The sequence below is a fragment of the Cyanistes caeruleus genome, chromosome 2 (assembly GCF_971803275.1).
Source record: "Cyanistes caeruleus chromosome 2, bCyaCae1.hap1.1, whole genome shotgun sequence".
Taxonomy (NCBI): domain Eukaryota; kingdom Metazoa; phylum Chordata; class Aves; order Passeriformes; family Paridae; genus Cyanistes; species Cyanistes caeruleus.
Genome location: NC_141702.1, coordinates 111,291,178 through 111,314,410, shown reverse-complemented (window position 1 = coordinate 111,314,410; position 23,233 = coordinate 111,291,178). Strand labels below are relative to the sequence as shown.

At 51.4% G+C, this 23,233-nt stretch overlaps 2 protein-coding genes and 1 long non-coding RNA gene across 33 annotated transcripts in view; 1 reads left to right on the top strand and 2 right to left on the bottom strand.

Annotated features, from left to right (window-relative positions):
- Positions 1-821: 821 nt before the first annotated feature.
- Positions 822-5,185, bottom strand: OTX1 (orthodenticle homeobox 1). The gene is made up of 4 exons (XM_086879146.1): positions 5,108-5,185; positions 3,486-3,972; positions 2,816-2,967; positions 822-2,145 (listed from the first exon to the last, which is right to left on the bottom strand). The coding sequence occupies exons 2-4, from the start codon at positions 3,580-3,582 to the stop codon at positions 1,387-1,389; spliced, it is 1,008 nt and encodes a 335-aa protein (XP_086735272.1). The 5' UTR covers positions 3,583-3,972; positions 5,108-5,185; the 3' UTR covers positions 822-1,386.
- A 2,474-nt stretch (positions 5,186-7,659) lies between these two features.
- The window catches only part of EHBP1 (EH domain binding protein 1), a 207,745-nt gene continuing 192,171 nt past the window's right edge, over positions 7,660-23,233 (bottom strand). For all 31 annotated transcript variants that reach the window (XM_086879111.1, XM_086879112.1, XM_086879114.1 and 28 more), the window contains 4 exons: positions 17,536-17,635; positions 16,342-16,415; positions 8,834-8,948; positions 7,660-8,716 (listed from right to left, as the gene is read on the bottom strand). In XM_086879111.1, coding sequence (XP_086735237.1) covers positions 8,626-8,716; positions 8,834-8,948; positions 16,342-16,415; positions 17,536-17,635 — 380 coding nt within the window. In that variant the 3' untranslated portion in view covers positions 7,660-8,625. The remainder of the gene's footprint in view (positions 8,717-8,833; positions 8,949-16,341; positions 16,416-17,535; positions 17,636-23,233) is intronic.
- LOC147655126 (uncharacterized) lies at positions 8,241-13,384 on the top strand. Its single transcript, XR_015283825.1, has 3 exons — positions 8,241-9,272; positions 9,779-11,000; positions 11,248-13,384. It is a non-coding gene; the product is annotated as an uncharacterized LOC147655126 (long non-coding RNA).

Below are 23,233 nucleotides of genomic sequence, written 5' to 3'. Positions count from 1 at the left end.
CACGGGGCACCAATAAATCCGCAACCAATTAAGAGCCAATTAACGTAAGAACGAGTCCCCAGCCCGCACCTGCAGAAGCGGAGATGGATCCTCCCTGCAGAGCATTCGCAAACCCATCACACCATCCCCATCCTGCTGGGACCCCTCACTCCCCCCGGGGAAGTTCTATGAGGAAGAGGAGGCGGGAGGGAGGAAGGAGGACACGACACCACTACATTTATTAGTTTAGATTTTATTGGGGCGGGCGGGAAGAAAGGAGGGGGTTGCCTTACAGTTGAAGGGGTTACGGCATCCAAAGGGACACGTCCGCTGTCGCTGTCCCCGCGGCCGGGAAGCGCCAGCCCAGGCGGGGGAAGCAGGAACGCGGCCCCGAGCTGCCACAGGGGGCTCGGAACAACCAAAACGAAAACCAAACCAAAAAAACCACACTCCAAAAAGCCGTGCGTGCCCCCCTCCCCAGCCCCAAACCAGAGCTGCTTATCCCTGCAACCCTCCCCCCAAAAAATAAACCAAAACTTTTTTTTTTTCAGCTTTTTTTTTTTTTTTTCTTTCCTTTTATTTTTTTTTCCAAAAGTTTTGGGTTTTTTTTTGGTCTGCAGGTTTCGGATCAGCTGGACAGCCTTTCCCTCCCCCTTTGCCTCCCTTCTGGGCACCTCTCATGGCTGCTGCCTCCCCTCTCACCCTCAGCCCCAGGACGGCACAGCCAAGCTTGTGCAGAGCCCTCGAGGATGGACGGAGGACATGAGACCGGGAAACATTCATTTCTTTTTAGGGAAGAAAATTGAAATTTAAAAAGTTTTTTTTTTTCTTTTTTTCTTTTTCTTTTTTTTTCTTTTTTTTTTTTTTTTTTTACGTTCTGGCCCATGTTAGACTCTAGATAAATGCCAACCCAACAGCATCAACTAAAAATAATCGCGGTCACTGGAACGGACCGAGTATTTACATCATTCCCCGCGGCAAGAGGCTGTACAGGACCGGCGAGCCGGGGCTTCCACACCCGCAGGGGCTGAGGGTCCCCGCACAAAGCTGGGGGGGCACTGGCAGGGCAGGAGCCAGCCTGCGCCTCTGCCCGGGGGGCAGCAGGGGACACGCTAGGCTTTTTAATTTTCCTTTTTTTCTTTTATTTTTTTTTTTTTTTTTAAACTCCTCTTCTGTCGCGTTTAAAAAAATAATAATTATAATAAACCTGGTGGAGTGGCGCAGGAAGCAAATAAATATCAGTCAGTAGAGATGGGGGCGGCAGGACCTCCCCAGGGCATCGCCACTGCTAACGAAGAGGGAGGAAGAGGAGGAGGAGGAGGAGCAGCCAGAGTCCTGCCCAGGAGGCGGTGGGGAGTCCCCGGCTGGGGGGTCAGCGGCAGCTTGGGGGGGATGGTGACCGGTCCCTCACAAGACCTGGAAGCGCCAGGACGCCTGGTCCTTGTAGTCAAGGCAGTCGGGGGAGTTGAAGTTGAGCTTCCAGGAGGCGGCGGCGGCGGCGGCGGGCTCCTTGTAGTCCAGGCAGTCGGAGGAGTTGAAGGGCAGCCCCGTGCCGCCGTAACCTTGGTGGTGGTGGTGGTGGTGGTGATGGTGGTGGTGGCCCGAGCTCTGGCTCAGCGGGTGGTGGTGGTGGTGGCCCGGCACCGAGGAGGGCCCCATGGGGCTGAGCTGGTGGGGGTGGTGGTGGGAGTGCATGGGCGCCAGGTAGGAGCTGCAATCCACGCCCCCGAAGTAGGACGAGGAGGGCGGCGCGGGGTAGCCCTGGCCGTACCCCCCGCCCTGGCTGTAGGACACGGGGTAGGAGGCGGAGGCGGCCGGGGCGGCGGGGCCGGCCCGCTGCATGCAGGAGGCGGCGGCCGGCGGCAGCGGCTCGGGCACCGTCACCCCCGCGGGAGCCGCGCCGGGAGAGATGGAAGCCGGGCTCCAGATGGACGATGCCGGGGTGCTGAGAGAGGCCGGGGCGCCCACCGGGGCTGAGGAGGCCGAGCTGGAGGAGGAAGACGAGGCGGAGCTGGAGGCCGCTGCCGGCGGCGTGAACTGCCCGCTGCTCTCCGAACCCGAGCTCTCCCGAGCGGGCGACGATTTCTTCTTGGCCGGGCGGCTCTTGGCCCCGCTGCCGCTCTGCTGCTGCTGCCGGCACTTGGCGCGGCGGTTCTTGAACCAGACCTGCGGGGAGAAAACGGGGTGCAGGGGAGCAAGGAGCGCGGCGGGGTGAGCAGGGCCCCAGACAGCCCCGGGAGGGGCTCCTCGGCCTGCGAGCACCCAGCCACCCTCACCCCGGCACCGGTGCGCCCAGCGCCCACCCACACTGCGCACTCCTCGCACCCCCAGATATCATCCCAGCCCTGCCCGGCCGCCCCGCAGCCTGCCAAAAGCAAGGATGGCCAGGGTCAAAGGCTGCAGCGTCCCAGCTCGTGCATATCCCTGACACAGTGACAAAATATGGATTTGGGGGACAAATCTGCATCGGGTGCTGCCTGCACATCCCGACCCCCTGGGTATCCATTGACCCTTGCCCAAAGGAAATATCTCTGGGAAGCACCTACCAGGTGGTAGGGCTGCCGTGCCCTGGAGCAGGTGGAGGGTGATGGAAAAAATATTAATAAAAATAAAAGTAATACAAGAGAATAAAAAATAAAAGATAAATGCTCCCTCTTTGGCCAAATGTCCCCAGAGTGGGACAGACGAGCAGATGGGAACCCCCACGCATCCGTGGCCCGAGGAAACAGGGATAAGTGTGGATGGAGCAGCCGGTCCGCACAGCACCCGCTGAGCTGGGGTGCTTCTGCATCCCCCATCCCACAGCGGAGCAGGATTCCCCACGCAGGTCCGGTACCTGGACTCGGGATTCGGGCAGGTTGATCTTCAGGGCGACCTCCTCCCGCATGAAGATGTCAGGGTAGCGGGTCTTGGCAAAGAGCGCCTCCAGCACGTCCAGCTGCGAGCGGGTGAAGGTGGTGCGCTCCCTCCGCTGCTTCCGCGGGGTGGCTGCGGGATGAGCGCCGGTCACGCTGGGCCCCCACGCACCTCCCGCACTCCCCGGCACGGGGGGAGCCCCGGGGACCCCGGGCCCGGGGCCGGAGGCGCACCCCGAGGAGCAGCAGTGTCCCCGCACACCCCCGGCTGCCGGACCCCGTCCCGCTGCGGGCAGGGCGAGGGGCACAGGGCTGGAGAAGGGTCAGGCCTGGCTCCAGCGGGAACTACGGGGAGATTTCGTTGTGTGGAAATTAATTACTTCTTTTCTTTTTTTTCTTTTTTTGTTCAATTTGAAAGTTCTTTATCCTTAAATATCCCTGGGATAACGAAGACACCCCAGGGGTAAAACAGGCGGAAATTCAGCTAGACCCCAATGTCCCCAGGCAGGAGTGCAGGCAAACAACCAGCCCACAACCCACCCTAAACCCCACGGTCCCACCAGCTCCTCCAAACCCGCACGGGAGGGAAGTTCTCCCGCTCCGCTCGCTGGAGGATGGGGGACTGGGGGGGCCACGGTGCGCGGCACTCACCCGGATACCCCACGGAGGGATGCAGCAGGTCCATGGCGGGGCCCGTGAGCCCCAGCCCGTTCATGCCGTAAGGAGGCTGTTTGAGGTAAGACATCATGCTAGAAGCCGGGCAGTTTTCCTCCAAAGTCCCGCAGGAAAAAAAAAAAAAAAAAAAAAAAAATCAAATCGAAAGTGTGGTGTGGGGAAGGGGCAAATAAAAGGAAAAAAAAAAAAAAAAACACTGACAAAAAGAGCCCCCGAAAAAATACCCAAACGAGAGGCAAAAAAAGCTTTTAAAGCCAACGACTATTAAAAAACGGAGCACAAAGTCGGTGTGAAAGGAAATTTTTTCGTTCCGTCCCGCCGTCACCGCCACGAGGTCCTCGAGAGATCGCAGGTGAAGTGAGAGAAAAATAAAAACGAAGGAAAAAAAAAAAAAAATCAAAATAACAACGAGGATCGAGAAACAGGCAGATTTCTTCCCCGCGCAGAGCCGAGGCCGGAGCGCCTGGGGAGAGAGCGGAGAGAAGCGGGTGAGGTTTCACCGCCCGAGAGCTGCCGGGGGCTCCCGCGGGGCTGCGCCCACCCGGCGCGGGGGCTCCGCCAGGGCGGCTTCCGATTGTTAATTTTATTATTATTTTATTTTAAACGAAGGCGAGTCGCGCGCAAGTGCCGAGCGGCAACAGTGCCCGGCGATCGGGGGAGATAAAGCAATTATTTAAAAAGATAATTGGATTAGGAATCAAAAGGAGGTATCAGAGGAGGGAAGTATAATTAATTTAAAAGCGAGCAGACGGGGACGTTTTAATTAGAAATGGATAAGAGTTAAAAAGGGGAAAAGGAAAAAAGAGCGCGCCGGCAGCCGACAGCGCGGGCAGCCGGGACGGGACGGCGGCGGGGCCCGCCCGGGGGGCTCCGGCAGGGCCGGCGGGGGGGACACGGCACGAGAGAGCCGGCAGCGCCCGGGCTCGGGGGCGAAATAAGGCGGAGGAGAGGAAGGAGCGGAGAGACCCCGGGCGGCCTCGTCGAGCCCCGGGGGCAGCCCCCGCTGCCCAGGCTGAGAGAACTCCCCCCCAGCCGGGGCAGCGGGGCACCGCGGGCCGGGGGGCGCCGGGCGCGCTTCGCGGTGCCCCCCTAGGCCGGGGCCGGGCGCAGGTCGGGTGGCAGCGCCGGGAGCCGGCGTTGCATAACTTTGTCAGGGACGCGGCGGAGCGGGCCCGTCCCGGGAGGAGAGAGCGGGGAAGAGGAGGGAAATAAAAGTGGAGAAGAGAGGGAAGAAGAAAAAAAATCCCGAGGCGGCCCCGGCCCGGCCGTGCTCACCACCCCTCCCTGCCCACGGCGCCGCGGGCCCGCTACGCTCCGTCCCGGCGCCGCCGCCCGCCCCGTCGGTGAGCGCGGTGCCCGCCGCCCCCGCCCGCCTCACCTGCGCGGCCACCTGCGGAGCGACTGAGCGCCCGCCCGGCGGCGGCGGGGGCTGCGCGGGGCAGCGCGGGGCGGAGCGGGCGGGGGGCGCGGAGGGGGCGCGGCGGGGGGAGGGAGCGAGGGGGGCAGGCAGGTGAGAGGCGGGCTGGGGAGGGGGGCCGGGGGGGCGCTGCCCGAAGCCGAGCCGCGCACCCCCGACTTGTCGGGGTGCCCCGCGTTACCTTGCCGGCGGCCCGCGCTGTCGGGGCGATGGAGCCGCGGCCCTGATGAGGATTGATCACCTACCCCCGGCCCTACCCTTGTATGTGCGCGCAAAGCAACTGCGTAACCAGCCCGGCGCCAATCCCCGGCCGCTCCCCGCCTGACTGACAGCCGCCCGGGCAATGGCAGCGCGGGGCGACGGCTCCTCCGCACCGCCCCGCGCCGCTCCGCGCTCCCCCGCGCACCGAGCCCGGCACCGCGGAGCGCCGGCCGGCCGGGCCAGGGCTGCGGGGGGCGGGCGTGCGGGGCCCCGCGCAGCTCTGCTCCCTCCCTCGGGATGCCCCCACGCCGCCCTGCGCGTCCCTGGCGCCCGGGGAGACCGCAGGAAAAGTTTCGGCCGCCGCCTCCGCCGGCACGGAGGGAGCTCCTGAGGAGGGGAGGCGGTGTCGCGCCCCCCCCATCCCGATGCCCGCGGGCTCTCCCGAACTTTGTGCTTTAAAATCCCAATAAAACTACAGCGACCGCACCTTTCCCCGCGTGCCCCGAATTTCGGGGCTGCTGCGCACGGCGGGGCCGAGCGGGCGGGGCGGGGAGAGGGGCTCGGTGACACCGGGGCTCCGCGGGGCTCCGCTCCTGCTCGGGGCGGCGGCGGCGGAGCGGCCCCGGACCTCTAAAGAGGCTCCGGTGCGCGGCTTTTGTTGGTCTCCCCAAATCAACTCCCTCTAATTGCAGCGGAGCTGAAAGCGAGCTAATGTTCAAAGGCGCTGCCCGCCGGCCCCGATCGGAGCGCGGTCTCCCGGGGGGAAGACTTTACCCCCCATTTTATTTTGTTGTTGTTGGAGTTTTTTTTTCCATTCTTTTCAAATCTTTTTCCTGCTCCAGGAGGGAGACGTCTAAGCCGGCCGGGAGGGAGCCGATGAGTAGAGAGCGAAGGAGGTTAGCGAGCTAGCCCGCAAAAGTCAGAGACACGGGGCGCTTCTCCCCGTAAGAAAGGCGCCGCGGCCCATTCACAAAAAAAAAAAAAAAAAAAAAAAAAAAAAAAAAAAAAAAAAAAAAGCAAAGGCAGGAGGAGGAGGGAGGAGGAAGAGTTTGCGGGGGCAGTTCTCCCCCCTTCCAGGCCCTCTCCCCAGTTTTGCCCCGGTCCTGCCGGGGCAGTTCCTGGCTCGGGCTGCGCTCCCCCCGCCCCCGCCGCCTTCCCATCACTTCGCCCAGCCGGGGCAGCCCGGTTCCTGGCGGGCAGCAGCTCCCCCCGAGGCTCTTCCCCCCCCCCCCCACCAGGGAGTATCCATGCCCCCCCTAAGCCTCCCGCAACTCCCGCGGTTACCCAATCCCCAATTGCGGACGCCTCCCCGCAGGCTCGGCCGGGGGCTGCGGGCAGGGCGGGCGCGGGGCTCGCCACCCCCCCGAGGTGACGGTCCCGGCCACTCCGATCCCCCGTTCCCTCCGCCGGACGGAGCCGGCGCCCTCCCCGCTGTGCCCAGGTAAGGTCGGGCAGGGCGGGAGCCGCGGGTGGCCGGGGGGGGCCGGGGGGGCCGGGCTGCGCGACCCCGGCCCCGGAGAAGGGCAGGGGCAGTTCTGTCCGGCCTCCTGCGGCCGGCTTGCCGGGCTGGGGGCGAAGGACGGGGGACACACGCACTTAACTTTTCCCTCAGCCCAAAGACTGAGTTACTTTTTTCGCTTTAAACGCTAGGCAAACACCGGCACCCCCAGGAGGAGAGGATGCCCGTCCGCGGCCCCCCTCGCCCCAAGGGGCTCAGCAGCTCCCGGTGCCCGGCCGGGCAGGCAGCGCCGCGGGCTCTGCTGCCTCTCTCTCCCCTCCGCAGCCGCGGAGCCCTCGGAGTGTTTCCTGCCGTTCCCAGCTCCCGTGTTTTTACGGGAAGGCAGAAGAGCACGGCGGAGCCCGCTGCCCCAGCCCCCTCGGTGCCGGGGTGTTCCGCGCATCTTCCCAAACTTAGCGCGGGGCCAAATCCACCTGCGCGCCCCGGGGCAGCCCCCGGTCCCCCAGGCCGGTTCATCCTGCGGCACCGGCGGCCGCTCGCACAAAACCGGGCGCTTCCCTGCTCCACGGGGGACTCTTTTTGGCGAGAGCGGCAGGGCGCAGCGCGGAGCGGGCCGCGGGCAGCAGCAGGAGCCGCGGGCAGCAGCAGGAGCCGCGGGCAGCAGCAGCAGGAGCCGCGGGCAGCAGCAGCAGGAGCCGCGGGCGCTGTCCCGATCCCTCCCGGAGCGGCAGCCGCGACCCCGCAGGGTTCGGGCTCCTCCCGCCCGCTCCGCGCTCCGCGCCCGCGTTCCTTGCGCGCATCCCCCACGCCGCTGGCGGGCGGCATCGGCCCCGCGGGGAAAAGTTTTACCTCCCCCTCCCCGAGTTGCGTTTTATTAAAATCAAACGAAAAACTTTTCCGCCCGCCGGGTTTCGTTGCGTTGGCGAAGCGGCGGCGGCCGGGGCGGCCCGGGACGCGGAGCTCCGCTGCCCCCCCCGCCGGGATCGCTCCCTTCCCGCCCCCCGAGCCCCCTCCCGGCCCACCGAAGGCGGGAGGGGTGAAGGGAGTTTCCCAGGTAAAGAGGAAAGCGGCAGTTACGGTAAGAAAGATTCGGGTTTTATTGAAAATTTTATATATGACTCGGTGTTGTAATAAATAAACGAGACGAGCTCCACGAAGGGACGATGCGAGCGCAGGACACGCTTGGGGGCACACGGACGGGGCGGGCTGCGGTGGGGAACGCGGCCGGGCGCAATAAATAACGCGGAGCGGTCCGGTCCGGTCCGGTCCGGTCCGGTCCGGCCCGCGGGGGGACGCGGGTGGGAAGAGCCGCGCTGTCCCGGGCCGGGCCGCTCTCTGTCCCGGGCTGCCCCACTCCGCTCGCAGCCGCTCCCAGGGTTTTGTGCCAGCTCTGGGGGAGAAGCCCCCCGAGTAAACCAGAGCAGCTCGGCTCTACTCCCGGGGAAATGTAAAACTGATGTAATAAACCACTGGTAAATACAGCACATTTTTAATAATAACTGGGGTGGATCTGACCCAACTATAAAATGTAGGTAGCTTATTAAGTATTACATATGGCAGGACTAGATGAAACCATTCCCAATGATTTTTTTTTTTTCCTATATCCCCCTCTCTAATCCTATTACGACAAAAACATTTTTATTTCAAAACTCAGCCCTCCTCCAGCTACAGAAACCAGGACAGACTATTTCTTCTCCTCCTTCCGCCCATCTCCGGCATCGCCCGCACGCCAGGGGTCTCGGCGATTCCATTTCCAACGCTTTCGGCAGGAGAGCTGAGCCCACACGGAAATCATGGGACAACGCGAGTTCGCTTGAATGGAAAACAAAAAACAACGGAGTGGGGCCCGGCGCAGCCTAGATCTGGCCTAAGAAAATGGAAAAAAGTTTAATTTTTTTTTTCAAAACATCTTTTTCTTTTTTTCTTTCTTGTTTTTTTTTTTTTTTTGTTTTTTTTTTTGTTTTTCCCAGTCTCATGTCGGCATTTCAAGAACATAAGAGAGCCGCGCTGAGATTTCGCTGCCGCCACGGGAAGGCCGCTCACTGGAGAACGCATTTCTCTTCCTTCTTGGCCATCTTGCCTTTGTTTTGCTCGAGGGTCCTCTCCAAATGCTCGTCCTCTTCCTCGGCCCTGCGGAAAGAGGCGGCGGTGAGTGAGGGGCTGTGCGGGATCCCCGCTCCCCACGGCCACGGCGCCCGCGGACTTGGACCAAACTTTCCGCGGGGACCCCCCCTCTGCCCGACTCACTGCTTCTCCTGGGCGTCCAGGTCCCTGACCAGCGCGTCCCGTTTGTTAACGAGAATAACGAGTTCGTCCAGCAAGAGCTGCTCTCGCCTCTTCTGCGCCTCGGTCTTCTGCCAGTCTGCGGGGGAAGCACAACAAGAGCAGCGGTGAGAGCGGCGGCCGGCACGGCCCGGCACGGCCCGGTACAGCCCGGCACAGCCCGGCACAGCCCGGCACAGCCCGGCACAGCCCGGCACAGCCCGGCACATCCCGGCACAGCCCGGTACATCCCGGTACAGCCCGGTACAGCCCGGCACAGCCCGGCACAGCCCGGCACAGCCCGGTATAGCCCGGTACAGCCCGGCACAGCCCGGTACAGCCCGGCACAGCCCGGTACAGCCCGGCACAGCCCGGTACAGCCCGGTACATCCCGGCACAGCCCGGCACAGCCCGGCACAGCCCGGTACAGCCCGGTACATCCCGGCACAGCCCGGCACAGCCCGGCACAGCCCGGTACAGCCCGGTACATCCCGGCACAGCCCGGTACAGCCCGGCACAGCCCGGCACAGCCCGGCACATCCCGGCACAGCCCGGCACAGCCCGGCATAGCCCGGTACGGCCCGGCACGGCCCGGTACGGCCCGGCACGGCCCGGCACGGCCCGGCACGGCCCGGTACGGCCCGGCACGGCCCGGTACGGCCCGGCACGGCCCGGCACGGCCCGGTACGGCCCGGCACGGCCCGGCACAGCCCGGCACAGCCCGGCACAGCCCGGTACATCCCGGCACAGCCCGGTACAGCCCGGTACAGCCCGGCACAGCCCGGTACAGCCCGGCACAGCCCGGCACAGCCCGGTACAGCCCGGTATAGCCCGGTACAGCCCGGCACAGCCCGGCACAGCCCGGTACAGCCCGGTACAGCCCGGCACAGCCCGGCCCAACGCAGCCTGGCACAGCCTGGCCCGGTGCAGTCCAACCCAGCCTGGCACAGCCCGGCCCGGCCTCTCCCCGGCGGAGCTAGCTCGGAGACAAGCACAGCCCGGCAGCGTTTCGCCCCCCTTGGCTTGGGGGAGCGCAGCAGAGATTTTGGGGTCGTTTGGGTGGGGGTTTCTTTTCTTTCCTTTCCTTTTTTTTTTTTTAGTGTAAAATTCGGTTTGTTTTCCCCCACGTCTGTGCCTGCTGGCGGGCACGGCCGGCTCTGCCCTCCCGGAGGAATGAATGCCCGCTCCCGCAGCCCGGCTCCTCTCTGCGGCCGGAGGAATCTCACACAGCGCGCCATATGCTGCGCGCTAACTTTAAAGGCAGGTATCGCTTAATTAGCATTTCCCACTTTGAAGTAAAAATACACTTGCTACAGAATATCGCGGGGCCCCTCCAGCCCCGGCAGGCAGCGGCGGGCGGGCAGCCCCGCTATTCCCAAAGGGATTCCTCCGGCCGGGGCCGCCCGCAGCCTCCGGCTCTCCAGCCACACCGCGAGGGCTTGTCGCTGTCAGTCAAGCCCCAGCCTTCCCCGCCTCCCTCATTAAGAAGGTAAACAATGAAAAGCAGGAGCAGTAGATTATGAGGGAGATAGCAGGACAATTGAGGAGCGGGAGGGAAAGAGGACACCAGCTCCAAAAAAAACCCCAACCAACCACCGGGAGAAGCCATCGCCACCGGCCCGGCGGTGTCTTCCTCCTCCTCCTCCCCGGCCGCGCTTCCCGAAGGCGAAGGGGAGAGAGGGTGCAGTCCTTTTGGCTCTCTCCCCCACCCACCCGAGCTCTCCATTGCCCTGGGCGATCATGTTAAAACTCACATGGCTGGTGCTTATTCAGATAAGCCGAACAATGCTCCCCACCGGTTACCATGTGAATCTTCACAAACCCCGCAAGAATGCGGTGGTTCAAATCCCCCTGACCCCCCTCCAAAGCCAAATTTATTCAAGACAGCAAACTGCTCAGAAGCTTTATGAAAGCAAGTGGTGCTAGAGGGAATTCAGCCTTGTATTTACAAATTAAAAATTAGATGCATCATCATGCAATGAAGGTTGGAAGAGCGGCAGAAAGGCAGGAATGTGTAAGCGCTTTTATCGCGCCCTCCTCGCCGTCTGCCCGGGCAGCCGGGCCCACGGGCGAGCCTCGGGAAAAGCAGCACGCAGGAAAAGCAGCACGCAGGAAAAGCAGCACGCAGGAAAAGCAGCACGCAGGAAAAGCAGCACGCAGGAAAAGCCAGGCCACGCAGGAAAAGCAGCACGCAGGAAAAGCAGCACGCAGGAAAAGCAGCACGCAGGAAAAGCAGCACGCAGGAAAAGCAGCACGCAGGAAAAGCAGCACGCAGGAAAAGCAGCACGCAGGAAAAGCAGCACGCAGGAAAAGCCGGGCCACGCAGGAAAAGCAGCACGCAGGAAAAGCAGCACGCAGGAAAAGCAGCACGCAGGAAAAGCAGCACGCAGGAAAAGCAGCACGCAGGAAAAGCCGGGCCACGCGTGTGTGCAGGCGCTGCGAGCAGCGAGCCCGCACGGCCACGTCCTGCGGGCCACCAGAGCCCTTCCCCGAGCACCGGCCTGGCAGGGCACTGCCCAAACTTCCCGCGAGTTTTTATTTTTCCTCATTCTTTTCCTGCTTCTCCTTCTTTTCATTTATATATATATATATTTTTTTTTTTTTTAAAACGTGTCCTTTCCCCTCCACCCTTCTCAGGTGTACACAGATTAGAAGTGGAGTTAGCAGCCAAAATTACTGGTAATCCAAGCCATTTTTTCCTGCCACAAAGCTGCTTTAATTTGGGTAGCAGCCTTTTAGGGGCTACCTCTTGGAGCAGGTCTCTCGATTTTCACTACTGCTTTCCCTTCTGTTCCTTTTGGTCAAAACTCCTTGACTTCAACCCATTTAAAACACACTGCTCTGCCACTCTGCGCGTCAGAGCCTCCCCAAACCGGAGCTTTTTGCCCCACAAATAAAGCCCCTCACAAGCAATGAGATCTCAGCATGACAACACCGTCCTGAAAAGGGCCACGGCAGCAATCCAGACAGAAAAGGAGAGAGAGACACATGGCAGAGGATTTCAAGGCTGTTTGCTTCCCCCCAGACGTGGTCCCCAACTTCCAGGTTCACTTTCCCCTGGCTTTGCTGGGAATTGTGCTGGGACTCATTCTCCCCGGCACATCTGGGCTCTGGATGAAAACGGATTTGAAATCCACTGTCCCTTCCTGGAATTTATATAATTTTTTGCAATTTTGATGGTTTTCACTTCTTATTTTTAAAGCTTTTTTGTTTGTTTGTTTGTTCATCCCCCGTTCTCCAGTTGCAACAGCAACTTTAGTTTTAGAAAGAGCAAACAAGTCAGAATATTTCAGTATTTATGATTTGCTCAGTCCCTCACTATTTTCCCCTGTTAAGTCCTTTCCCAAGTGCTACAGGTTTTGTTGATTATCTTACAACCTTGTGAAGTAAATAATGTCCTATTAGGATTTCATGAAACAAAACTGTGTATTTGTTTTGGTTTTTGTTTGTTTTTTCTGCGTTTGCTTATTATTAATGTTTGAAATACACCATGGGAAAACCTGCTGGCAGAAACATTCCCTTGCAATTTTACTTCCATTTCTAGAAAAGGAGTCTGCCTTTCCTCCCTGCAAAATAAATAAAGAGTCAAGCAGCAATTGGTTAAAAGGATAACTGACTCCAAGTATTTAAATAACATTTTATAGGTGACTACCTTGCAGTTTTGTTTTATCCAACAAAATACTGCTGGGCAGCAGTTTTGGGAAGCATCCCTATGTTTAAAAAAAGCAACTGTGTTCAAGTTTGATTCCTACCTGTTGTGCCTTTTAAGCCAGGATTACCTGTAACACCTGTCACATATAGTTACCCAGGCTGACTGCAGCTCTGGGAAGCTACAATATGGGCTGTGATTAATTTGAAGATTTCAGAATAATACTGTTATAAAAGCTACACTCTGGACAAAAATAGGATTAAGCTCTGAGGCTGTATATGAGCTAAAAGTGTTGAAAGCTAAAGCCCCCGTGCCACCACTTGCAACGGGCAGTTTAAAATGACAGAGTTTGCTAAATTCACATTGAAGTAAGAATGTTTTCAATTATTCATCTTCATTGACTTCATATTGTCTTTTTCCTTTTTCCCCCACTGCTTAAACTGATAATTACTTTGAGCAAACAGACGTCCAGTTCCCATAGAAATGCTTTAATAGAAATGGTCGAAAGTTCTCGTAGTAAAACCTTCAACCTTGCTACTATAATAAATAAGCCTGGCACTTTGATGAAAATTAACACTAGTTTTGTAAAGAGCACATTGGGGGATTGCAGTCAGGTCTTATCTTTAGTTCCAGTCAACTAGCAATCCTGAAAGAGTTTGCATCATCATCAGAGCAGGCCATTTGATAGGATTCTGCTGCTGAACCTAATCAATCTATGGAATACTGTGGCTGCGCGGTGTAACAAAGCTAAAATAGATTTACAAATGGGGTTTTAGAGGATAAGCTCCTCCACAGGATTACATATTGATTTTAAATATAAAAAGCTTATCATATAAACCATAACTACAAAAATAGTGAACCTATGCATAAATCCTTTTAGAAGAGCACCCACTTCAAACTATAAGCCAAGAATAAATCAAGATGTACAAAATCCGAAAGAAGATCCATTTCTTGGGCAGAAAATGAACACACCACCCCAAGGTGTGCAAAAATGAACTTATCTTTTCTAAGGAGGCATTAAAACTCGACTGAAAAAAAAAATATAAAAGAAAGGAGTGAGAGGAAAGGTAGCTGCAAGTGAGGCATCCCGGCACTCGGCTGCAGCCGCAGTAAAAACCAGGCTCTGAAAAGCAACACCTTGTGTACAGGAGCAGCTGGCTCCAAAGAGCCAGGCAGGACACCCGGGGAGGTGCAGAGGTGAGAACGGGACCCCGTTTAGCTGCATTTTCTCTGGCCTGTTAGTGAGGGGTTTCCAGTCCAAGGGGAACACTTTCTAGCTGGGAGCAGGCAGTGCGTTAACTCTCCCTTTCTTATCTCTACGGCTCCGTGGGGGAGGGGGGGAGCATGCCTTTTTTTTAACCACCCTGGGTCATTCATGTGCTCCTCGTGAAGTGCCGTAACCCTCCAAGAGGCCATTCAGCTCCCGGTGCCTGCAGATGAGCGGCCGGGAAGGAGCCACAGTCTCCACATCACTGAACATCCGAACGGGGAGCGCCTCCGGCCGCCAGCGCTGCCCGCACGCTGCCCAAGCAGGCACGGCACAGCCGCCTTTATCTGCCATCAGCAGGCTCCCACCTTCTGCAAAGCGCTTTCCTCTCCTTTTTTTCCTCCCCCCTCTCATCAACCAGCTAAGTAAATTGGTTGACAGATTTTTAAACAGCATAGTCACGCGTGGAAGAGTTAGAGCAATTTACCAAAACAGTAATTACCACCTTTCAAAGACTTCTTAAAGTTCCAGTTTGGGTTGGTGCGTTCTTGTTTTTCTTTTAGACAAACAAACCGCTCCCATCCTGTTACATATATATATATACACACACATATATATGTGCATGTGTATATATACACATATGGATTTTTTTCCCTGCCCTTATACTTCTGTTTTGGAACTGGTGCTGGCAAAAGTGAGATCTGTCTTTTCAACTCTTTCAGAGAGCCCAAGCACTCATTAGCAATCAGCTAAATGGCTTCGGAGCCGACAGTGCTGGGCTGGCCGGGCAGCCCCTGCTTCTCCAGAGAAATCACATTGCAAATGGTGTGGTTTTAGCAGTGCTTCCCAAAAACGGCATCTTTGCATCGTCTGAACACACTAAACACTGATGCACCCATCGAGAGACGAGATGCCACAAATGCGTATTTGAGTTTTCACAGGTGTTTTCCTGGAAGAGTTTCTCCTTTAATATTTTTTTTGGGTAAAAGCAGGTAACTGTTAAAAGTTCTAGAAAACCAGTAATCTCACTGAGAGCTAAAATGATAAATGAGAACTTTGTTGCATAAATAATAAAAAAAAATCCTCCAAAATAACCAAAATTCTCCATCACTTTTGTTTGAATCCTAAACCTCTGTTTACTATATTACCACTAGCATATTAAAAAAAGGAAAAAAAAAACAGAAAAAAAAAAAACCAAAAAAGGAGAGAGAGGAAAAAAATTATAATTTTCTGGAGTTTGGGCATCCCTCTCTGAACTTACAAAAAGAAATTAAAAAACATTTTTGTTCCAGACAATGTGTAAATGGCACAAGCTGCTAGACATTCAAAGGCTGCTGCTAGGACATTCCGAGGCAGTACACACGTATGAGGCAATTAAACATCGGAAATTTAGATTTAAATCCAGGATCTCTTAGTTCCTCTCTAGTTTTTACGTTTTAAATATTTCATCAGTACGATTCCAAATTAATCTAGCTTGTCTCTGCAAAAAGCAATGTATATATTTATGACTCAGGATTATCCAAGAATATAGTGAAGACAATCTTATGCAAAAAATATAACTACAGATGGAGAGATATGAAAAAGCTACCTGAAACCTGCTGCTTTTTTCCAACAAACTTATGCTCCCAGTGAAGTCTCCAAACTAATTAGAATTGATTTATTATGGATCAGGTACCTTATCAGGTGAAGAAAGAAATTACCATGGACAGTCAAAGGGTTGAGAGGTCAATACAGAATAGCAAAATCAATTTGCATTGATTGGACAAAAGGTCCATTTTACAGAGCCCAAAGGATTAACTTTAAAGCAAACATCTTTGAACTGTAAGGCAGCATTTGTGACTGAGAGGTATAAGTGGTGCAGCATTAGAAAACACTTAAGATATTTAAATAAGAAAATAATGCAAGCAATGGTTTAAGCTATCTGGATGTTTATTTTTTATTGTGAATCATCCCAAGGATTATTGTACAATTCACTGGAAAGCCCTATGGAAAGGGTGCAATTGTTTCATTTATCCCATGTCAATCTTCCCCTGAGTGTTACCTCCATTCAGGTGAGGTGACTAAACTGGGGAGAGTCACAGAGAAGGGAGAAACTCTGTGCAAAGGATCGCACTAATCCTGCTGGTGCTTGTGATGAAATATTTACTCGACAAACGTAGTGTTTTACCACCAAAACCAATGAGACTTTTTCCCCCCCAGTGAGTTACTGTTGTAGAACAGGTCTGAAACATTCAAAGGAAGAGGGCCTCTTCTGTGGCTCACCCCTTCCTTTTTCTGCGGCACCAAAAGCAGCACGATGCCGCAGGAGAGCCAAGAGAGCACCACTGCAACAAAAACCTGTAAACCCCAGACACACTCTCTACTTCCTCATCACTTCGTTTGCAAAGTTTATTGCAACAAGACCTTACTTTGTCCCATACCTCGGATATTTTTAATTCATTTTTTTTTAAAATCCTTAAGAAAACTTATTAAGGGGATTGCAGCCTCAGCACACTTGCTGGGTGCTATCAGTTGAAGTGATGTAAATATCAGCATTACTGATGGGCTTCAGAGGAGCCTCCACCTTTGGCACTTCCAGGTGCCAAACCTGTCCTGCAGTGAGCACTTTTCCCCCTCAGCCCCCAGCACTGCTCTTACCTTCAATAGCCAGCATTGCTCTTAGCTCCCGGTTCAGCAGCTCGTAGCGCCTTTCTAGGTCATGTTCTTTTTCCCTAGGCAAGTTGCAAATGTTCATCAATATGTTAATTACTAAATCATTAAACACTTAAAAGCACCTTTAACTTACATTGATTTTAGGACTCGCAACTGACTTTTCTCTTTAACTTTAAGCTACTCCAAACAAATGATACACAAACTTAAAATCTGGCTCAGGTGGCCTATTCAGGAACAGGGCCTTTTCATTTCATGTAAGGTCAGCTTTAATTCTGTCAGTTTAACTCCACTGCACTACAGGATGCAATTATTTCATATTCATCTCTGGAACGGCTGTTGTGGAATGTCCAAATTATAAAATATTCCCCTAGATCTAATGAGCAAATTCCAGCCTCAACCTCTTCACCAAGATAATGTGATACTGGAAGTATTATTCTATATACATTCTGCCCTAATCAACAATAAAAATTAGACAAGGGATTAGAAAGCTTAATATTTTGCAGGTAAAATCCTCTGTCAAGTTCAGACCCAGCAGGAGATAGGTGAGCAGAGGCTCTTCCCAGGGAAGTATGCAGGCATCTACACTAGGTGGCATTATGGAAAGAAATATCAAACTGAAAGAAGCTGGAAGAGAAGCACTCAGGGCAGAATGCCTCTAAAAATGAGCAGCACCTTCTCCCTTCCTCAACACTGCCAGTGAGAAAAGGTTCATTTGTCCTTACTTTGCAGTATCAGTGGTATCACTGCACTATGACTGATTTACTGACATCCCTTCAGCAGAGATGGGACTGAGGATTTTCTACAAAGCAGGTAGTGACTCAAATTTGGCTCTCTCTCTGAATAGACTTCATCTGTCTCATCTGAGGCACAATCCAAATCTATCTGTGCATTTCTAAAATGTAATTTTATTCTACTGTTGGGCTTTTGAAAATCTAACAGTGCTTAATATTTCTTTAATTTCTTTTTTCACAGCTCTTGCTAATCTTGTGTCATTGCATGCTTCTCATTTTCAAGTCTGAAATATGAGAAAAACAAGTTACTCGATGTGTAACACATCCACACTACTCACTTTTGAGGGTTTTTTTTTTTTGAAGCCTAAAGGGTAGAGTAAAAAAAGTTTTACATCTTTCTGAAGAGTAAATCATCCTTTTGTAAATATGTACGTTCATCTGTACTTACAGAAGAGAAAGCTGGTTCATTCGTCTTATTAAGGCATTCTTCTTATTAACCAGCATGAACCACTCCTGCATCATAGATTCTTCTTCTTCTGTGTTTCTTCCTGCAATCAAAAGAACTTCATTATTTATGTGGCATTTCACAAACTGAGGTACATATTTTCACTTCAGGTTTTGGAGTATCAGTTGCCAGTATCACTGAGCATGACACGGCATATTCTCAAATGGTAAAAATATCATATAATTGCAAGTCCTGCCTGCTTTATAAATAAATCTTTGAAAGCAGTCATCCTCCAGGATACATTTTAGTGTTCTTTATCATGCTGATGCCCTGACCTAAATAAATACCTTTTAAAAGGACTGTGTATTTTAAATTCTCCCAAATGAACTATATAATTGCAACGCTTCCAGTGAAAAACTCTTACTGCTAAAAGACGTCTGGTCATCACCAAACACAAAAACAATCCCTGTAGGCAAGATCCACTCCACCCATGCAAACCCAGCACAGTCAGGATGATGTGGCAGGGATCAAAGTAGCTGCAGAGGAGATGCTAATCCTGAACTCTTGGTAAAGTGTGGGCACCTGCTCAGCTTCTGTCTTCATGGCCACTCTTCCAGATGAGCTGGAAAGAGCTGCTCCTCTCCTCAACATGCAACCAAAGGGAGCAGCTGCACAAATACAAAAAATCTTGGGTCCAGGTACCCAAGAGTGCCATATGTGTATGCATGGAGTAGTACCCCTTTCCCTAGCCCCCATCCATCCCAGGCAGGATCAGCATCAGGACTCTTCATATCCACCTGCAGGCAGTGCTAAGCTCCACCAGACTCTCTAAGACTCTGTGTCACCACCCCTGTACCATGAGCAAAAAGCAGATGAGTTTCCAGAAGGCTCCTGGCTGTCCTTTCCACGTTGCAGGACTGCTGAGTCAAATTTCACCCTCTCTGAGCTCAGTGACTTGGAGAAAGTCCTTTGTGGAGGCTGTGCTGCTCTGGAAACCTGCCATTCGCATCCCTCAAGCTGAGGTGAAGAGCAAGGCCTACATGGTCCTCACTGAATTATGGAACTCGCACATTCCACGGGGTTAAAATGAATCTAGGAATAAACTTGGAATAGAAGCAAAGGAGCATGAGGTTGGTCATGTGAGTTTGTTTCCTAGCTTTGATAGTGCTTCATTGGGAGAGTGTGGGTAGACGTCTGAGTTTAAGCACCTTGTGTGCAATATGGTAATAAACACCTGTACTGATCCTGCAAGGGTGCTGAGAGTTAATCAATTAATTAAGAGGTGTTTGTAAAAGGGGTTTGAAATCTCTGATGCGAAGTGCTGCACACTTGGGGATGCTATCTTACTAACTTAAACCATAGGGTCCCTAGTTGCAGAGAAGCCTTTTGCAGCACCTGGAGCTGGAAAGACACCTGAAAAATATCATTTTGCCCTAAATCAAAGCATTGAGTTTCTGGATGGGAGTGTTTCACCACGTGCATGTTCACACTCCAATGCCACAATAGTGTGCAAGCCCAGACGTAGGTGGAGAATCGCATTCTCACCAGGCTGTGAGCCTCCTGCCTGCAAGGGAAGCCTTCCAGCCTTCTCTCTTTTCATTTATCAACCTTTTCAAACTCTTTTGATCCCCTCTGCAGTGGCCATGAGGCATCCACACAAGGGCAGGAAAAGAGGATGAATAGGGAAGTGGGTCAGCTTGGGGTGGAACTGGTGGACCCACACAGTAGGAAAAGGTTACATTTGGCATGCTCTCCTTTCTGATAGGAGACATCCACCCACATCCACTTATCTACCTGGGAAAAGTGCCTGGTCAATGAAATTTCCCAGAACGGTGCTTTTAGGGCCACAATTTTCTAGAAGAGACACAACAGTGAGACAGAAAGGGCAGAGCATCCCAAAGTGTGGATGGACCCACAGTGCTTTTCCACACAAAAGCAGCAGGGCCCAGCTCCTGGGGCAATGGAGCAATGAAGGAAGAAATCTGACGTGTAGAAATGCTCTCCCCCCGGTATCTCCACTTCAGGTTTTGTGTGTAAAATACCACACCACGGCATTTACAACAAAACTCAGCAGTTCAGTACACTTTGGTATTTTTGGTAAGTTACAGATCAAAGGCCTTGCTGCTATACTGGTCCACCTAACAGGGTCTGCATTTAGAAGCAGATAATAATCAGTATTACCAACCTTTCGCTGAAATGCACCAAATAGTTGAAACTTATTTAGGGGAGTCATCAAGAAGAAGGGGATTTTTTTCCTTTTTTTTTCACCCTTGCAAAATGACCAGTCTATTCTGTAATGCATGAGATTTTTTTTCCTAGCAATGTGGCAAAACATCTGTGACTACAGTAATATTTCAATCAATTTCTTAGTTTTGGGGTGGGCTGGGATGTCTGGCTGAAAGATTATAAATACAAGCCCTTGCTGCATTTAATTTTGCAAGCCTTGAAAAAGAAATGGGAGAGATAAATGTCTCCAAAGTGTTTGGCTCAATGGTGGATCTGACTTCGTTGACTTTCGTACCACGCAATTTCAGGTTAAGAACATAAACTTAAGACATAATCTTCTTTCTATTAATGCATTCCTCCTAAACACAGTTAGTTGCAACATGTAATGAGAAAAGATCTGGGTAAAGCTTGGAGCTGTCATGTCAGATCTGCACAGGTGCCTATTTTAATATATCTGTGCTGACACCAAAGCACATGCAATATCCATAGAATGGGCTGGTTTAAAAGTGAATTAACAAAGTCTTGATTGTTTTTACAGAATTTTAAATCTGTTTTTGTATTCGCTTTGGACCCATGTGATGCCCTGACACCGGTCATGTGATATCGGCTGCGATAGGCACAAATCCCCGGGCAGCAACAAAAGAAGAAAGAGCAAAAAAGAAAAAGCTGAGAAAAAGCTTGCAATTTGGAAAAAGGCCAATTTTACCCCAGCGAAAGCCTTTTTGATCAGTGAAATGACACATGTGTGCAATATTAATAGTAGTCAATGCTGATATTTTATTTGTTGACTGTCAGCTTTTAAATTCTTGTGCACAGAGCTGAAACAAATTCTTTCAAGTAAGCAAAATAAAGATGAACTCCCATATATAAGAAATTTAAAAAAACTCTTCGGCAAATACACTAGCATTAGAGCATTACTTCATTTTTCTACTTGGTGAAAGGATGCACATGAAACACTTTCAAAAAAGAAAAAGTGAGTGCTCTTACTGCAGCAACACTGCAAGCTAAACCCACATTTACAATTTCTAAAAAAAAATTTAGAAAAAGCCTTTCTTCAATATGGTTTCACTCTGTAAAACCCAAGCTGCTGCTGGGGTGGCTGTTGTTTCCACTTTCCAAGTGTAAAACAAGTATTTAATTGACTTGCTACAAGTGCTTGAAAATTTAAATTGGGAAAGTATCTGTGTTGTTCTTGGGGAAAAAACCCACAACAAACTGTACAGATTATTTAAATGAAGCAAAAAACCCCATGCTTGAGAACAAATCGATCCCACACATGCAAACCCCTTATCTAAGCCAGTACAAGATGCTGAAAATCTATAAATAGCCCACAGATCTTAAACTTAAATTTTTTCCATAATACATGCATTACACTATTGTTTTTGATAAACAACAACAACAAAACCCTTTTAAAGCTAGTAAGTTGGACCATTACAAATTAATCCTGACTTTAATAACTGGTTAAAGACCCCTTCAGCTTTATAAGTAACAAAAAATATTAAAGCCTGTGATCACAGCGAGCTTTTCTCATTTCTCCTCTAACCATTTGTTATTTAATCCAATACTAGTAATCCAATTTGTCCATCAGACTTTTAAAGGGCAGAATGCAACTTCTCCAGCTTAGACACTTTTCAAAGTACAATATATTTTTCAAATGAATGCTGGATGTTTCATTTTTTCCCCAACTGTTCCTAGCTCTAATGTATGAGGAAAAAAAGAACAAGATGAACATTGTTCGTACTGATTAAGTAAGAGCTCATTAAAGAGCTGTCAGTGCTGTACTTTGAATATGCATGAAGCATATAATCAGATCTAGTACCGTCACTAGAGGAGAATACGGTAAGTACAAAGGATTGATTTAATTACTTAGAGTGGGCTGTGGTGGTAAAGCAGTCTTGTTAGCGCAGAAAGAAAAGGAGGTTGTATTCTGGCATGGTTAGGGGAAAAAGGCAGTTTTAGCTTCTGCCACAATACCTAATCTCAGGATAAAGCACTTTACATTGTAGCTTAAAATGAAGACTGCCAGTTTTCTAAAAAGACCAGAATTCATCTTATCTTGTTTAACCTCATCTGGTTAACTATCTAGCAGAACATATTTATTCTCTTTAACACGTAATTATGCTTATACCTTTTTATCCTATAGTTCAATAATGACTTCTGAAAACAGTCTTCAAATAAGAGCGGGCAGTGCTGCAAACATCATATGCATGCAAACTGCTCGGTAAGAGATTTGAAAAATGCAGCACCAGAAACTCAGATGAAACAGTGAGTACACGCGCCTTTATGTGAAAAGTCAATACAGTTTTTAATGTCGGACTTTAACCTGAGGAGGCTTCTGGCAGGGTTTCTCTCATTTATTTTCTTTTTCCTCTCTTCCTTTCTGTCTCCCCCCACCCCGACTCTTTTCTTTTCTACTTTTTTTTTTTTTTTTTTTTTTTAATTAATTCATTCTTGTTTTATTCTTCCTCTAGGAATCCAAGGGAATTCTCTCACATCAACTCCCAGTGCCATTTTCTAATTTCATTGTCTGGCTTGAGTGGTGAAGGATGCGTGCTCTATTCTTCTCTTCACTTGACATCTACCAGAACCCTCCTCAATGATTAGGAATGAGCCCAACACCAAGCCTCAAATAGCACAAGACATTAAATTCTGCCCTCAGATATGAGAAGCTCCTACTGGCTTCTGAGTTGCGATTCCAAGCTGTAATAGCTCCTGCTCAGGATTCAGTAAAGGCTGCAGCGTAAAGTTTGGTAATTTTGTTCCTTACTGGAACAAATTTTAGTGATAGCCAAAGTACTGATAGTGAGAATTTTAGTGATAGCCAAGAAAAAAAACAACCAACAAACCACAACCCCAAATACTTTTCCTTTCTCCTGTGGCTCATCACACATATTTCTGATTGTTATTTGAAATCAACTTGAGTCAATTTTCTTCTACAATACTCAAGAAACACGTGGTAACAAACACATTACCATTTTCTCAGAACAATATAAGCAACTAGCTTATTTTAATGTAGTACAGCTTCCTGACAGTCTTTTACAAACACATGTTCCTTCATATTCTTCTGGATTTACAAATGGATTTTTGTTTACACTGTCAGCTAATTATATCTTAAATTATTTAAATAAGAAGCATCTTGACAAATGTCTCTTCTGATTCAATCTGAAAGAATTTTTTTTTCTTTTCCTATGGAAAGTACTTTCAAACTCAGCCAGCTACCAGTGTATGTATGTACCATTAGACCCATTATTTTTAAGCCGTTTGGGCAGCTAGACATTAGGTAAACCCAATATGGATTAACATAGTAAACCTGTACATTGCTAAGAAAACAGAGAAGTAAGTGCTACAAAACACTGAGAATACCACTTAAAAGGAAGAAAAAGCAACAACATGCAGGGACAAGATTAGTTTACAGTGTAAATGGATGAATACAGTAACTCCTCTACACTTTATACCATCGTAAATCTGTCATGAT